General features: G+C 41.5%; 1 protein-coding gene across 3 annotated transcripts in view; it reads right to left on the reverse strand.

The window, feature by feature from the left end:
- The window catches only part of PRTFDC1 (phosphoribosyl transferase domain containing 1), a 96,113-nt gene that overhangs the window by 77,026 nt on the left and 2,188 nt on the right, over positions 1–16,899 (reverse strand). For all 3 annotated transcript variants that reach the window (XM_082740855.1, XM_082740856.1, XM_082740854.1), the window contains exons 2-3: positions 9,646–9,752; positions 3,466–3,649 (exon numbers count right to left, since the gene is read on the reverse strand). In XM_082740855.1, coding sequence (XP_082596981.1) covers positions 3,466–3,649; positions 9,646–9,752 — 291 coding nt within the window. The remainder of the gene's footprint in view (positions 1–3,465; positions 3,650–9,645; positions 9,753–16,899) is intronic.

Consider the following 16,899-nt stretch of genomic DNA (forward strand, 5'->3'; position numbering starts at 1 on the left):
TCTCTTACCCCTACCTTGTGCTCTCTCTCTTCAAATAAATAAATAAAATCTTTAAAAAATAAATCAAAACTATGAAACTTACTTTTTTAAGATTTTTTTTCTATTATTTATTCATTTGAGAGAGAGAGAGAGAAAGTGAGAGCACAAGCAGGGGAAGAGGCAGAGGGAGAGGAAGAAGCAGACTCCCCGCAGAGCTGGGAACCTGACATGGGGTTCAGTCTCAGGACCTGGAGATCATGACCTGAGCCAAAGACAGACACTTAACCTCCTGAGCCACGCATGCATCCAAAACTATGAACTTCTTAAAGAAAACAGAAAAGAAAATCTTTGTGACCCTGGATGAGGCAAAGATTACTTAGATACACAAAGAGCATGATCCATAAAAGAAAAAATTTGTAAGTTGAGAATTCATAAAAAATGTTTCAATTATACACTTTGAAAAAAAAACCAGAATACTAACATGAAAATGAAAGAACAACCCACTAGCTTAAAAATATATACAAAATGCATATCTAATAAAGGATTTGTGGCTAAAATATATAAAGAACTCTCAAAACTCAATAATAAAACATGACCAAAATTATTGAAATAAGACACTGAACAAACACTTCAACAAAAAACCTGTATGAATAGCAAATAAGCAAATGAAAGTATGCTTGATATTATTATTCCTTAGGGAAATGCAAATTAAAACCATAATGAGCCATTATCACCTATTCAAATGGGTAAAATATAGGAAAAAAGGGGGGGAAAGGAAACTAGCAATACCAAATGCTGTGGAAAATATGGAGGAACTGGAACTCTCATCTTCCTGCTAGTGGGGATGCAAATTTATTCAATCCCTCTAAAAAACAGTTTGGTAATTTCTTACATATACTCAGCATATGACTAAGCAATCTCAAGAGAAACTAACTCAAGTCGAATGCAAATATAAGTACACACAAAAAATTGCATGTAAATACTTATAATAGCTTTGTTCATAATCCTCTCCATCTTCAGCTGATAAATTATTTTAAATTATTTTTTAAAAAATTTAAAGATTTATTTATTTATTTTAGAGAGAGAGAGAGTGCACAGGGGGAGGGGTAGAGGGAGAGAGGGGGAGAGAGAAAGAATCACAAGCAGACTCCATGCTGAGCGTGGAGTCCGTCACAGGGCTCGATCTCACAACCTTGAGATCACGACCTGAGCCAAAACCAAGAGCTGGACACTTAAGTGACTGCTCCACCCAAGTGCCTCTGATAAATGATTTTAAAACTGTGATATATCCATATATATATATAATGAAATTGTATTTGACAATCAGAAAAAATAAACTTCTGGTATACATAACAACATGGATGAATATCAAATGATTATGCTAAGATTTACAGATGTACTAAGGCTACGTGGTATGTGATTACATTATATGACATTCTGGAAAGAGCAAACTCTAGGGACAGAAAACGTATCAGTGGTTTCCAGGAGCTGAGGAAAGAGTTGACTGCAAAGTACAAAGGGACACAAGGCCATTTTTTATGGACAGGAATGTTCTGTACCTTGATTGTGGTGACTTCCATGACTGTATGCAACTGTCAAAACTTATAAAACTGTAAACTAAAACAGGTAATTTCTCCTGCACATAAATTATACTTCAACACATTTGACTTAATTTTTAAAGGCTGTTTTCTGGGGGAAAAATCCAGTAAGACTCAGAGCCAAGTAAGTGAGGAAAAAAATCTTACACGGAAGCACGGCAACTTAATCTGGGATGAAAGGAACCTAAAGAACAGGTTTCCAGAAGAAGATGAAACCAACAATTGGAGGTTAAGTTGTCTATAAAAAACAGCTTAGAAGTCATCGGGAGAATACAGAGTGTCCCAAGAACTGGTAATAATCCACCAGCTGCTCAAGAGCTGAAGAACTGAATCACCAAAAGAGAGCGGAAGGCAGAACCCTAAGGCACACGCCCATCTGTTCCCTGGCGTACACACCCGGTTTAATCTCCTCCACGTGAGTGTGGGTGGAACTAGTAAACTAAGGGAAGCAGACACTGTGCTGAGTGTGGAGCCCATCTCGAGGCTGGATCTCATGACCCAGAGATCATGACCTGAGCCGAAATCAAGACTCAACCAACTGAGTCACCCATGCGCCCCAGGTCAGCGTTAGCCCTCAGTAAATGGAAAGGTTCTGCTGTGCTGGGAACTGCCCAGTGTTGGGTGAGGAGGGCATGGAGCAAAGACCCCAAAGGCAGCCTGTAGGAGCTGAAAGTGTCTCCAGCAGGGAAGCAGAGACGGAATTCTGTCAACAACCAGTGATCTTTTGCCAATGAAGGATCTTGGAAAGGTCAATCATCTGCAAACCCCAGGTGAGATCTGAGATCCCACCCCGGCTAATGTCTTGATTTCAGCCTGGGAAGACTCTTGAGCAGAGAACACGTGTGTGGATGGCTGACCTAGAGAAACTGAGATGATAAATATGTGTTGGCCTAAACCACTAAGTTTGGGGTGATTCTGCCACCGAGCAATAGAAAACTTGTTCGAAGAGTGAATTAAAATGTGTCAAGCTGGGGCACCTGGGTGGCTCAGTGGGTTAAGCCGCTGCCTTCAGCTCGGGTCATGATCGCAGGGTCCTGTGATCGAGCCCTACATTGGGCTCTCTGCTCAGCCAGGAGCCTGCTTCCTTATCTCTCTCTCTGCCTGCCTCTTTGCCTGCTTCTGATCTCTCTCTGTCAAATAAATAAATAAAATCTTTAAAAAAAAAATGTGTCAAGCTAGTTTAATCAGAAAATGCTTTTGTGATTTTGACTCCAACAGTTTCTCACCGAGTAGTGGGCTAGTTTTAATGATACTTTGAACCCAAAAGCATCACAGAAGGTCATATCATAGAAGAGGGAAGACCAAGGGGATGACATTTTTGGAGGATACTCTCCCATGGTTCTGTCCAGTGCGGGCCAAGAAAGCCCCAGTACAGACTGATGGAGGGGCCTTCTGTTGGAGGCTCTTTGATTTGGGCTCATTGCACTTGGTAACTCATTGTCCCACAGACTTCCCTTGTCCATTTCCAGGCTGTGACTGCAGCCACCCCAGCACTAATACTGTCCTCTCTGGACCGGACACTCTCCTACAGGTCTCTAGGGCCAACGATGACATCCAGACCGGAAACATGTCAGCACTCACTGGACTTTCTTAACAGTCATTGTTAACACACTCATCTGTGAGGCTAGTCATCAGGAAATAACCACTCAGCTTTATAACCATAGAAGAAAGCATGAATCATTCCTGAAGCCTCTTTCCGTATATGTGATAACAGAAAGAGGGTTTTTTTTCTCCGCTCAAACAATATTATTTTAATTTTAGCTTGCAGTATCTTGCAAATTTAAAAAATGATATTCTTTGTTTTTACCAGATTATCAATTCTTTAATTCTAGAAAATTCTTTATTCTAAACATTATAAAATAAAAACGGAATTAAGAAAAGAACTTACCCTGTAACTTTTTAGTCTGATGAAATCAACCTTCATAGAGACAAATCTGTCTGAATTTCGACTGATGTTCTTAAGGTGTTCTACAAGATCGGCACAGAACTTGTAACCTCCTTTAAGCACACACAGAATCATAATGTCACAGTATCCTATGTCTTTCATAATATCCTTAGCCAGCCGTTCAGTTCTGAAAGAGGGATTAAAAGATATATTAAGGCATAAATACTTCTGAGTATTTTTTTTCCCCTTTCAAAAAAAAGGCATGATGCATTACCCATATTAGATTACACAGGGGATCATGGAGGAGAGCTTGGGCGACAGAAGCCTACAGATAAAGAAGCTTTGTTTAAACTGGACAAAGAGAGAGTGTTCAAAACATTATTTCTGATAACCATATCATCCCTCGTATATTTTTGCTCCTCAGTGTGACAAACATGGGTAAGGTGTAAAATACGTGTCAAAGATCACGAATGCTATTATTTTATCACTGCAGAGCCTGGTTGTTAACAATGCTATGAAAGTACCTGGTGCTGTTATGCCCACGTCATAGCAAAGAGGGAGAACATGGAGAATGACTCACCTTACAGCGTTGGAAGAGACTGGAAGAAAAGCCAAGCCCACAGAAACTATCAAAAGAATCACCTCTGTCTTCTATTGGACAAAGATAGCACATTACCTATGCGAAAGAAGCTCAGGGTACAATTCCGGGGGGCACCGTTTCCAGGGTGCACCAATGCTAATGATGACTTCCTGGAGCTAGGCAACACTGCAGCCTCGGGCTGGCACCCAAAGCCTGATTTGGAACTGCCACTGTATTTTTTCTAATTGTTTCATGTCCAGAAGTCCATTGCCCACGCATCCATACAACATTAAAACCTTGAATGGAGGCAGGAGCTAAGGTGCATATTTAAAAAAATTCCTACTGGAACTTCAGATAGAATTAGATTTAAAAAGTGATAAATGAATGATTTGAATATATACATATATATACATATATATACACATATATACACACACACATACACACACACATATATATACACACACACACATATGTATATGTATCTACATCTGTATCTACAAAGCATTATATTACATATGTTCCACATATCTCATATATTGCCTAATATATTTTATATATAAGTTATATATGTGTGTATACGCATACATATGTATAAACTTATACATATTAAATGGCAACCATGGTTTCAGACAATGTTTCTCAAAACATGCTCATTGAGAAAAGGGACATCAGCCTGCCAGATAGATAGTCTGCAAAAAGGGACATTTGTTTTCAGCATAACAGAGTGAGACAGTCAACACATTTTGCTCCACAAAAAAGTAACTATAAAGCTAGATAAAACTGTCGAAAACAACCATTTCAGCACTCTGGAAGTTAACCAGAGACATATAACAAACTGAGAATCATTTATTCCTGAAAATACTGAACTATGGGTAGAAACAGGACAAGTCTGTGGCATCCTTGCCAGAGAGTGCTTCTGTCTCCCTGCACCCCACATCAGCTCCGTTGTTCAACCAGGTAGTTCAACCAGGGCAGGGCAGTCCTGAAGTTGCAGTCCTGTCTGAGCAACTAGCGGGATAGTCTAGTTGGAAATTTGATAGGGAGTTCTGGGAGTTTAGCGTCAGGGGAGAGGGACAGACAATACACTCTTCATATATCCCAAGTTAACCAGAAACTATGCATACGCTCATCAGAGACCAGCATGAGACCAGCACGAGACCAGCTACCTATACATTCCTGAATGATGGAGCCTGTAAGCTTTCCGGGACGCAAGGAAGCACAAGAAACAATAGAAGAAACAATAAAAGTCAGGAAAGACTTGGAAAGGCTGGGAATTTGGAAGTGCTTGTCAGCCCCCACACACATTTGTCAGCAGAAAGTGGAAGCTTAGTGGGTTTGAGGTGCTTGAGCACAATCTCTAACCAATCTTAGACTGAGGACTAAACTATTCAGACACAGGGGTGAGTCCTAGTAAGTGAGGCTTACAAATAAAAACAAGAAAAATAAACTGCGTATTATCGGAGGTCACATACCATTGTGGGGGGGGGCAGATTCCACAGAGTGAAAGACAAAAAAAAACCCCACACCCCAACAACCCAAAAACCAAAAAACAAAACCAAGGAACAAGGGCAATGAACAGAAAATAATTACAAATATGGTAGATATTAAGCAAACTACATTAATAATCACTTTAAATGTGAATGATCTAAATATACCAATCAAAAGACAGAGACTGTCCGAGTGGATTTTCCAAAAAAGACCCTAACATATGTTGTCTATAAAAATAAAGATACTGATAGATTGAAAGTAAAAGAATGGAGAAGGACATACCATATCAACACTAATCCAAAGAAAGGAGGGTAGCTTATTGCTTTCAGACAAAGCAGATTTCAGAGCAAGGAAATTATCAGGAATAAAGAGGGCATTATATACTAATAAAGAGGTCAATTTGCCAAGAAGATCTAGCAATCCTTAATCTGCGTGCACCTAACAACAGAATGTCAAAAAACTGACAAAACTACAAGAAATAAATCAATCCATTACTGCAGTTGGAGATCTCAATACCCCTCTCTCAGTCATTGACAGATCCCGCATCAGAAAACCACTAAGGATATAGTTGAACCACACAGTACCACCACTCAACTGGACCTAATTAGCATTTATAGAATACTTCATCTAACATTCTTCTAGAAAGATACAGATAAGAAAATAAAAAGATAAGCCACAGATGGGGGGTGGTGTATTCAAAAATCATATATCTGGTAAAGGATTTATATACAGAATATATAAAGAACCATTACAACTCAGTAGGAAGACAAATAACCCACCCAGTGCAAAAATGGCAGAAGACATCAATGGCCATCTCTTCAAAGAAAACATAAATAACTAATAAGCACACTAAACAATAGGAAAACACAAATTAAAACCACAATGAGATACTTTCATACATCCATGAGCATGGCTATAGTCAAAGGGACAGACGATACTAAATGTTGGTAACCACGTGGAGAAACTGGAATCCTCATCCTTGCTGGAGAAATGTAAAATGGTACAGCCACTCTGGAAATAATTGGCAGTTTCTTAAACTTAACCACGAAACCCAGAATACCACTCCAAGGAAACCACCCAAGAGAAATGAACAAGTATATCCACACAAAGACTTACATGCGAATGTTTATAGATGCATTGTTCATAGTAGCCCCAAATTCGACATCCAAATAACCACTGATTGGTAAATCAGTATCTAGATATGGTATGATTTAATTTATATGGAATGTTCAGAAAAGACCAATTTATAGAGAAATGAATCAGACTAGTGACTGCCTGATGCTGGAAGTAGGAATAGGGACTGACAGCAAACAAACTTTGGGGGATGATAGAAATACTGTAAAATGATGATTGTGCTTGCCCAACCATAAACATTTACTAGACATCATTAAATCATTGACCTACAGTGGGTGAATTTTATAGTATGTAAATTACACTTAATAAATTCATTCCTGGGCCCCACCCCAGACCACTGAATCAGAATTTCCAGACATAAAAAGCATGAGAATACACATTTTATGGGGTGCCTGGGTGTGTGTGTCTCAATGGATTGTGCATCTGACTCTTGGTTTTGACTCAGGTCATAATCTTGGGGTCATGGGATCAAGCTCCACGCAGGGCTCCGCACTCAGCACAGAATCGCTGTCCCTCTCCCCTTGCTTCTCCTCTCTCTCCCTCTCATGAATAAATAAAAGCTTAAAAAAAAATACACATTTTAACAAGTTCACTGGTTAAGTCTCCTATACTGGGAACTGGCTTCGTGTAGTTCTTAGCAGGGCCCAATCATGTACTAGATCAGGACGCAATGAACTAAAGTCATAAAATGCAGGTGAGAAAAGCAGGAATTTTTTTTAAACCAGGGGGTTCTCAAACTGGTGTTAAGGGGGAAATGCCTCTGAGTTATTAAGAGGTACGCTGAAGGCAAGGACTCTACTGCACAAGAAAGGTTGGTTTAATTGTTAAAGTCAAGCCGGTTTCATCTTCTTCTTCTTCTTCTTCTTCTTCTTCTTCTTCTTCTTCTTCTTCTTCTTCTTCTTCTTCTTCTTCTTCTTCTTCTTCTTCTTCTTCTTCTTCTTCTTCTTCTTCTTCTTCTTCTTCTTCTTCTTCTTCTTCTTCTTCTTCTTCTTCTTCTTCTTCTTCTTCTTCTTCTTCTTCTTCTTCTTCTTCTTCTTCTTCTTCTTCTTCTTCTTCTTCTTCTTCTTCTTCTTCTTCTTCTTCTTCTTCTTCTTCTTCTTCTTCTTCTTCTTCTTCTTCTTCTTCTTCTTCTTTTTTGCAGGAATTTCTGTATCTTCAATATAAATTGCTAACAGGGGGATCTGGCCATCTGAGAGGTGCAAAATTTCCCAAGTTTCTTTGATCACAGAACATTTTGTTCCCTCTGAGGATTGCAACTTGTATTCCATGGAAAGCCATCTTGGGCCATGAGAAACTCCGAACTAGACCTTATTTTAATAATATACTATAGTTTGAGAGGACGTGCAATATCCCAGTCTTATCCAATGGAAAAATCTTGGAGTGAAAGAACATTTCCTTTTGCTATGGACAGGAATTGATGGAAAGATAATATCCTGGGAATAGTGACTATCTAGTGTTTTCCAAACTTTACTTTGGCTAAGGACTTGTTTCATAAAGTTAAATATTAACTCAGAAGGATATAACAGATTTTCAAAAAAAATAGGGGCAGAAGTACTGTGGTTTAAGAACAAAAGGTAGCGTGGAGTTTCCAAAGTTTCGATCTGCTCCTACTCCCCAGTGCCTCCCCTGCCCCCATTTCTGGGTGTCTAAAGAGTCTCTGTGTTCCTGGGAGTGCACGGTGAGGCTTGCTTTCCATGTAAATGTGAAGGCTTAAGTATTTGATCTTTGTACAAGAAAACAGAGAAGTACATGGAATGATTATAGTCTGGGCATTAGGCAGTTTTGTGAAAGGGGTATGACCTTTAAATCCTGATGCTTAGGGTGGGCTCAAGTGAAGGATGCTCTCTGAAAACCAAGAAACAAATGGTGACTTAAGGGCTTACAACAGGCGAGAAAATGTTGGCTTATAGAAAGCCAGTTGGCTAAGAAGAGCTAAAGCATCTCTATATAGACGGGTCAGAGAGAACTAGAAATAGTGTTCTAGAAATAGTTCTGTGCAGATATTTTTAAGTTGAAAATAGGCCTATTCCCAAAACATTACCATTGCTTAGAAACCATAATCGGGCACAGACTGGCCGAACTGTGATACACTGCTTGATCCGAGATATGTGCCAAGTGGCAGGAAAAGCCAGGGCCGTAGGGGTGTGTCCCGTGAAGGCAAAGTTCACCTGTTAATTATTCCTGGTTAACTCAAGTGTCTGTGAAAAATGCAAGACAAAGGTCCTCAAGTAGACAGCAATGCTTTCCAAACCCTGTTCTTATCAGTTTGTGCAAAACATTGTTATTTTGAGGCTGTTATGTATAATAACATATATATATATATATATATGTTATTACACGTGTGTGTGTGTGTGTGTGTGTGTGTGTGTGTATGCACAGAACTTAAAAATATCGGCACAAGGGGCGGCTGGATGGCTCAGTTGGTTAAGCAACTGCCTTCAGCTCAGGTCATGACTCAGGATTCCCGGGATCAAGTCCCAAATTGGGCTCCCAGCTCCATGGGGAGTCTGCTTCTCTCTCTGACCTTCTCCCCCCTTAAGCACTCTCTCACTCTCTCTCTCAAATAAATAAATAAAAATCTTAAAAAAAAAAAAAAGAGAGAATTCCAATATATTCTTAAAAAAAAAAATTGAGGCACCTGGGTGGCTCAGTGGGTTAAAACCTCTGCCTTCATCTCAGGTCATGATCCCAGGGTCCTGGGATTGAGCCACATCGGGCTCTCTGCTCAGTGGGGAGCCTGCTTCCTCCTCTCTCTCTGCCTGCCTCTCTGCCTACTTGTGGTATCTGTCTGACAAAAAAAAAAAAATATATATATATATATATACACACACACACACACATATATATATATATATATATATCGGCACAGAACTATTTCTAGAAAGATCAGGAATATCACTGTAAAGTGTATTATATGATTCGCACAAGAGGGGGCCAGCCAGGGCAGGACCAAAACTGACACAATAAATAACACTCACCTGTCCACAATGATGCCGTGAGGTATGAGGACATATTCCAAATCCCCATAATAGTGCTGTGGGTATGTGAATAGATTCAAGTCATATCCTGGCCAATCGTCCATAATCTGTAAGTCAAATTACCTTGGTTACAATATTTTCCTTGTAAGACATAAATAAGTATAAATGGGTATCATTTGTAAAAAAAAAAGATGATATTAAAAACAGAAATGAGATCTGACGATCAGTATGACATTAGATGACATTCTGTCAACCTGTGAAAAGCCCAGTGGGGGAAAGTAATTTGTTTCAGGAAACCTGATAAAGGATCTAGGACTGAAAGGAACAGAATTCCACTCCTACCTTTTGACATTGTACAAAGAAATAGCCACTTGATGTCTTACAGCTAGCCTGATAGTATTGTATGTAATGGTGTTATATCTAAATTATATAACATTGTGAATATAAGTGACACTATGTTCATAAGCATACTGGACTTACAAATATGGATAGTCTGATCATACATTATTATAAATGTTATTACATATGCTATTAAATTTCTATGCATTGTAAATGCCTCACCCGCCTGGGAAAGATTACCTATTGAAGTACATGTATCCTGGGATTAGTGTGAAGACACAAACCTCTGGGTGGTCTAGTCATTACAGTAAATATTTCAGAATAATATACTATGGTGGGAACTTCTATCAGTCCTATTGGGAAAAATTGTCCCCCCAAATTGGCCTATTCATATAGGGAATAGAGTACTACCCAGTCTTCCCCTTGCTTAGCGCTGGATGTGAAAGTTTTATGGTTAGAACAGCAAAGATGTGGGAGAGAAAATGAAAGTGAAGAGTGAGTGAGTTTTACTTTCAGATCACTGAGAAAGGATACACCAGGAACGTGTTAGCACTCAGTTCATTCCATGGCCGTCTTGGGGGTTCCTGTTCTTTGATGGCTCCTGCACACTTCCATCAGACTCCTCTGTTCAACCTGAAGCTTTCATCATGAAGAACTAACCTAATTTTGCAGCCCAGTTCCCTGCACCATCACCTTCCCATCCTCAGATGGGTCTTCAGTCCAGTCATGACCTTTCCCAGCTCTGTGTTCTGTTCATTTGTCTTTCTTGCACCTATATCCTCTCCTTCTCTCTCTCTCTCTCTCTCTCTCTCTCTCTCTTCCACGTTCAATCCCCTCCCGCAGAAGCTCAGGTCAGGCCTCACTTATTTCTGGAGGTCTTGCTAGCTGCTCCTACCCTCTGATCTTCTCTCCCAAACTCCTCATAGATAGGACCGTCGTAGCTCTCTGTCTTTCCAAAGACTCCCATTCAGGCTCCTAGAGAAGACTCCTGCCTCCTCCAGCCTCTGGCTCACTCGGTCTTATCTGTAATAGAACCCATTTGCCCTTCATTTAATTCTGGCATGTCCCCCAGCTCTCCGCCCTTTTCCTCACCCAGGACTCAAAACCTTAGCTCAGGTTTTGGAAGGGCAACTTATGGTCCAGCCCCTACCCAGACCCACCCCAGTTCTGGGTTCTGGGATGCCAGCCAAACCAAACCTAAGGGCATTTTCTTCCAAATGTATCCCTTCCCTAGCTCAGCAAAGGACAACATATTTTTCTACTCGCTCAGATCAACATGTTGGAGTTGTTGTCGACTTTTTCCTTTCATTCCCTCATGTAATGCACTGGCAAATCCTATCATCAATTCCTTCAAAATTTAACCAGGGCCACCTGTCAGCATCCCAACTGCTACCTCCCTGTCTGCACCACCATCATTTACTCAGGGACCACTGCCTTCCACCCTGGCACCCCCATCCCGCTCCAACATGGCTGCCATCTTCTACTCGTCTTCTTTCAGGGGCTTCCCACTTCTCTCCGAGAACTACCCAGGTCCTCACCATGGCCCATGGGGCCACCTCTCTGACTCATCTACAAGCATTCTCTTCCTCCTTTGCCATGCATCAGCCACGTTTTTCTTGCTGACCCTTGAACATGCTAGGCATGCTCCTATCTCAACAGCTTTGCACCTGCTCTCTTGCCTGTGATACTCTTCCCCCAGATTTCTACATGGCTTACACTTCACTTCCTTCAAGCCACGACTTCAATGTCACCTCCACAGAGAGGACTTAGCTGATCCCCTAGAGAAAATAGCACTCCTTTCTTTCCTACTCATCTCTATATCCCTCTTCCCCAGCTTGACTTTCCTTTCCAGCATGTGTTCCCACCGGATGTGACACATGTATGTCTCTCTGTGTGCACTTATCTTGTCTCCTCCCACTTGGACGTCAGGGCCTTCTGACAGGGACCATGTCTGAGTCACTGTTGAAATCCCTGCACTCAGATTTGGAATAAAGTAAGTGCTCAAAGTGATCTGGAGCTCAAAGTGCTCAAAGTGATCTGGAATACGGTAAGTGCTCAAAAATGCTCAGTGGGTTAATGACTGACACATTCTCCATCCGCAGACTACCCAATACTACCTGAGCTCCAACCCAAACTGATTTGTCTCGATCTGCCTCCTTACATCAAGAGCACTGCGGCTCAAGGCTCTAGAAATCTACCAGGCGCAGACTGTTGGCCAAATGGTGTGTGCCATCTGCATATTTGAAAAGTATCACGTAAGCTCTGCCTCTATCTGCAAATTGGCTCGGTGCAACTATTGAATTTGCACAGAGCAACTCTCTCTTCCGGCCCTGAGACCTCCCTGGGCCTGCTGTAACCATTGACACCACCGTCCCCTGTCAGAGCCTGAACGCCAGCTGGACGTGATGAGCCTGCTGAAGATCCCCCCGGCAAGCCCTCGTAGAGGCCAGACAAGAACCCCAACCAGCATGAGGCCCCCGGGAGATCATTCAAGTACACGGCATTTTCTGGCTCCCCTTCCAGACCACACACATACACACTCCCCACTCCACTTCCTGGAGCCCTTCCAGATGGTGGCACCATTAACTAGTGGTCTTCTGAGCCCATTCTTCCCACTGTGCAAATCCTTTACTGCCTTGCCCCCAATTCCACCACCCCCCCGCCCCCCGCCCCCACGGCTCTGGCTACATCTCAGAGCCTACATTCCTCTCTGTGTTCTAGAGCTTAGCGCTGACCCTTACCAGTTGTGATGTTAGGGAAAGTACTGACCCTGCCGGATACTCAGTTTCCCCCTCCTTTAAATAGGACACAATAAAACCTATGGTCAGGCTTGGTGTGAGGATTCAGAGAGAACAGCGAGTCTCCAAAGCAGGCAGGAATAACCCCATTTTGAGGAGCTGCTGCAAGGAAGCTGCATCTACAGTGCCCCCCCCCCCAATTCAGGTATTGACGCCCTAACCCCCATGGTGATGACATGAGGGGGTGGGCCCTCTGGGAAATAATTAAGTCATGAGAGCAGAGCCCTCCTGATGGAATTAGTGCTCCTCTAAGAAAAAAACCAGGGAGTTCTCCAGCACAGACACGCACTCGCTCGCTCTCTTTTTTTTCTCTCTCCCCTGTCCCTCTCCCCTCTTCCTCTCTCTCTCTTCCCCCACCATGTGAGGACACAATGAGAAGAACAAGGCAGTTATCTACAAGCCAGCAAGAGAGTCCTAACCACGAATGAAGTCAACCAGCACATTGATCTTGGACTTGCAAGTTCCCGAACTATCAGAAATACATGTCTATTGTTTAAAAACAAACAAAACGAAAGAGAGAGAGAGAGAGATAATTTACTTAGAGCTCCTAGGACACTTCCTGATGTATAATAAGTGCCTAGTAACTGATGTCAAAAAGAAGAAAAAAATGATAAGCAAATGGCAAAATCAACCTATTGATAAGAGCCATCATGGTAACGTGTCGTCAGAGGTGGCCTGGCGCAGTGGTCAAGCACCCAGACTTAGAAATCCAGTGCATGTTGGGAGGAAGGCTTCACTTGGGGCTTTAACTCTCTGTGCCTCAGTGTGTTCATCTATAAAATGGAGTCACTGCCAGTCATTCACGGCTATTGTGAGGATTCAGTGAGATATATCAAGGAAATAAAACTCTCACATCGTCTTCTAGTCTATAGGGTTAACCATCTAGGTGTGCTGAAACATCACGAGTTAACCTGCAAATTAAAGGTCTTAATTAATTTACAGAACAAAATTAATTTACAGAATCAATTAATACAGAATTAATTTACAAATAGGCCTCCAACCTATTGGCCAATGTCGTTACCCTAGTTAAAGTTACACATTTAAAACTAGAAGAAATACATTTCTCTAAAACTATTCTGTAATCCAAACTTGCCTTTTCCAATGAGTCTGATATAGTGAGTTTTCCTTGTTGAGATAAAAAGACGATTAGAGATTAAACAGCAAGTGTTAGCAGGGATGTGGGGAAAAAGGAACCCTCATGCACTGCTGGTGGGAATGCAAACTGTGCAAAGCAGGATGGAGGTTCTGCAAGATATTAAAAATAGAACCACCCTACAATCCAGAAATCACACTACAGGGTACTTATGCCCCAAAATACAAAAACACTAATTCAAAGGAATACAGACACCCCAATATTTATTGCAGTATTATCTACAAAAGCCAAACTAGGGGGGGCAGCCCAAGTATCTATCGACAGATGAACATATAAAGATGTGGTGTATATATAGAGAGGAATATTACTCAGTCATAAAAAAGAGTGAAATCTCGCCATTTGCAACAACACGGATGGAACTAGAGAGTATTATGTTAGGTGAAGTAAGTCAGAGGAAGACAGATACCATATGATCTCACTCATATGTGGAATTTAAGAAATAAGTTAAAGATGCAAAGGAAAAATAAAGACAGAGAGAGACAGACTTTAATCCTGGAGAACAAATGCTGGTTACCAGGAGGGAAGTGGGGGGGGGGGTGAAACAGGCGATGGGGATTAAAGAGTACACTTATCATGGAGAAGAAAAAGTAGTATTTTTTTTTTTAAAGGGGAAGCTACTGGTTTACTACTTGTAATTCTTAATGGTGCATGCAAATTGCATTGCAAGTAAGTCCTAAAGCTAAAGGAACAGAGGCTGCTATGAACTGGAGATAATTATGTTATTCATCTGCTTTTTAAAAAATCAAAACAAGAAATCTTTAAATAGTTTCAGTATCACAGATAATATGCTCTAAGTTTAGTCAGAACAATGCTTTCTCTGTCCAAAGACACAAAGCATGGCTAGGCTGGGGAAGTGACAAACACATTAACTGAGCCATTTTATACAAAATTCAAACCCCAGAACTCATTCTGCATCTCTTTTTTTCCCATTTGAAGGTGTATCGAAAACCTGCCTTCTAAGCCATTAAAAATAATGTTTTTGCTTAGTATATTTCTTGTACCATTTTTCAGGTCCCCCAAACCCCCACAGAGAAAATTAGTTTGGAAACACAGACAAAAAGCTTCTGCCTCTGAGCCCCACAGGCTGGGCCCCCCTCTCTCCTTCAGGCAGTGACCATGGGTGCTGCCAATTTACATCTACCCCTCGACCACCAGGGAGAAAAATAGTCTCCTCCCTCAGCTCCGCTTCCAGGAATCCCTACACTGGAACATCAAACATCGACTGGCCCAGGTCAAGAGGCATGCTGTGATGGGCGCCTCAAACCACACGCTGAGACCATGTGTAGAAGCGGATCCCTAAAAGAGGGGCTCCAGATTCTGCTCCCAGAGGAATAAAGACCTATAAAGACCAAATGACACCTTGTTATCACACAAGCCTTCCTCTTCTGTGGCATGCAACCTGGTAAAGTTGGGTTTTAAAAGGATTATCTGGTTACTTATCTCCAATACTGCCCCAATACTTTGGTCAGGGGAGACCCATAAGAGAAACACAACAATTATTTAAAAATTTTTTTTTTCTTCTTCTTCCTTCCAAACTCACTGCGTAGGTATTAGCTATGGTTCTCTTGACAGTGCTTTGGCAGAAACAAAACATATCTAAGAACCTGGTCCCAAAAGGCCAGGTGAGTAGAGATCTTTATCTCTCCTTAAATGGGAACAAAGATGTGCTAATCACGGGCTGGTGATTTCACTGCCTCCAGATCAAGGGACCATTCAATCCTGAGCAAAGTTTCTGAACTCAGAGTCTACAACTCTTTTTTGCAATGAGCATTTCCTACCGCGTAGTGTTAAGAATCTACTAATGTCCTACCTCCCCGATTCAACAGAGAGCCATCTTAAATCTCTTAATAGTCCCTTCTTTTGCACCAACCATACTTCTTGTTTTATGTTTATGTCCTCTGGCTCTATGCAAACCGCCCCCCCATCTTCTTCACAGAGTTCCTACCAGCTTGGAATTTTCTTCTGCACCTCATTCCTGGACAGCCCCGAACCTGCCTCCATCATCCCACTAGACACTATATTCAGTGGCTCCTTCACCTGCCTTAACCCAAACTACGTCATCGTCATGCCACACCCCATCTTCTAGAGCCGTCCCACCTTCGAAGGACTTCCTGCAATTACAGCTTTCTACGTGGCACCGTAAGTAAAACCTGACTTCAATTCTGCTTCTTTCATTTGCTAGTTATGTGACCTTGGGGATTTTCTTAATGTCTCAGGGCCTCCGTTTCCCCCTCTGTAAAGCAGAGATCATTATAGTCCTCCCTCACGGATTTGCAAGGAGGTAATGAATAATACAGGGAAACCACATAGTAAGTGCTCAGTAAACGCTCGCTATCATTACCTGCTCCCTTTCTCCACTAGTGCTACACATACCCTTTGGTTTTTTTGCAACCATCCTTGAGGGCTCTCTATTTTCCCTGTATAGGTATCTTCTTAAGCTTTGTCTTTCATTTCTACCCTCGAAGCCACGTTCTGGGAAGCTTCCCCAGAACGCTGAACTCGTTCTGAATTTGCCTTCCCTATCTGTATCCAGCTTGAGTTCATCTGACGATGCCAAGCTCTACTGTAGAAAATAGCATAAATGCAGGGGTCGTCCCCATGACACATTGTTTCCAACCTCTCATGAGGTCCTCTCACTGCCTCAAACCGTCTTTCTCACAAAATTACCTTGCTTCTCAGAGAGCTTCTTTTGATACTAATAGATTGGGCTATTTATACTCTTCCATAATTCGCCTTTTTGGTTTTTAACAATCCGCCCATCTTATTAGTCATATCAATTTACCTAATTCCTTGCTAAAGCATATATTATTAAAGAGTAGTGCTATACTGTAGCCATTCTACTGATGGGATGGTTGTTTAAATGATTCTCAAGGCTAATGGCTTTGCAATTGTTAAATACAACAGCCTCTTTTCCATCTTTGTCCTATTTGCTCTTCCTGGAGCATTTGACGCTCTTAAGGGGCC

This window comes from Mustela nivalis (genome assembly GCF_964662115.1).
Source record: "Mustela nivalis genome assembly, chromosome: 7".
NCBI classification, from domain to species: Eukaryota; Metazoa; Chordata; class Mammalia; order Carnivora; family Mustelidae; genus Mustela; species Mustela nivalis.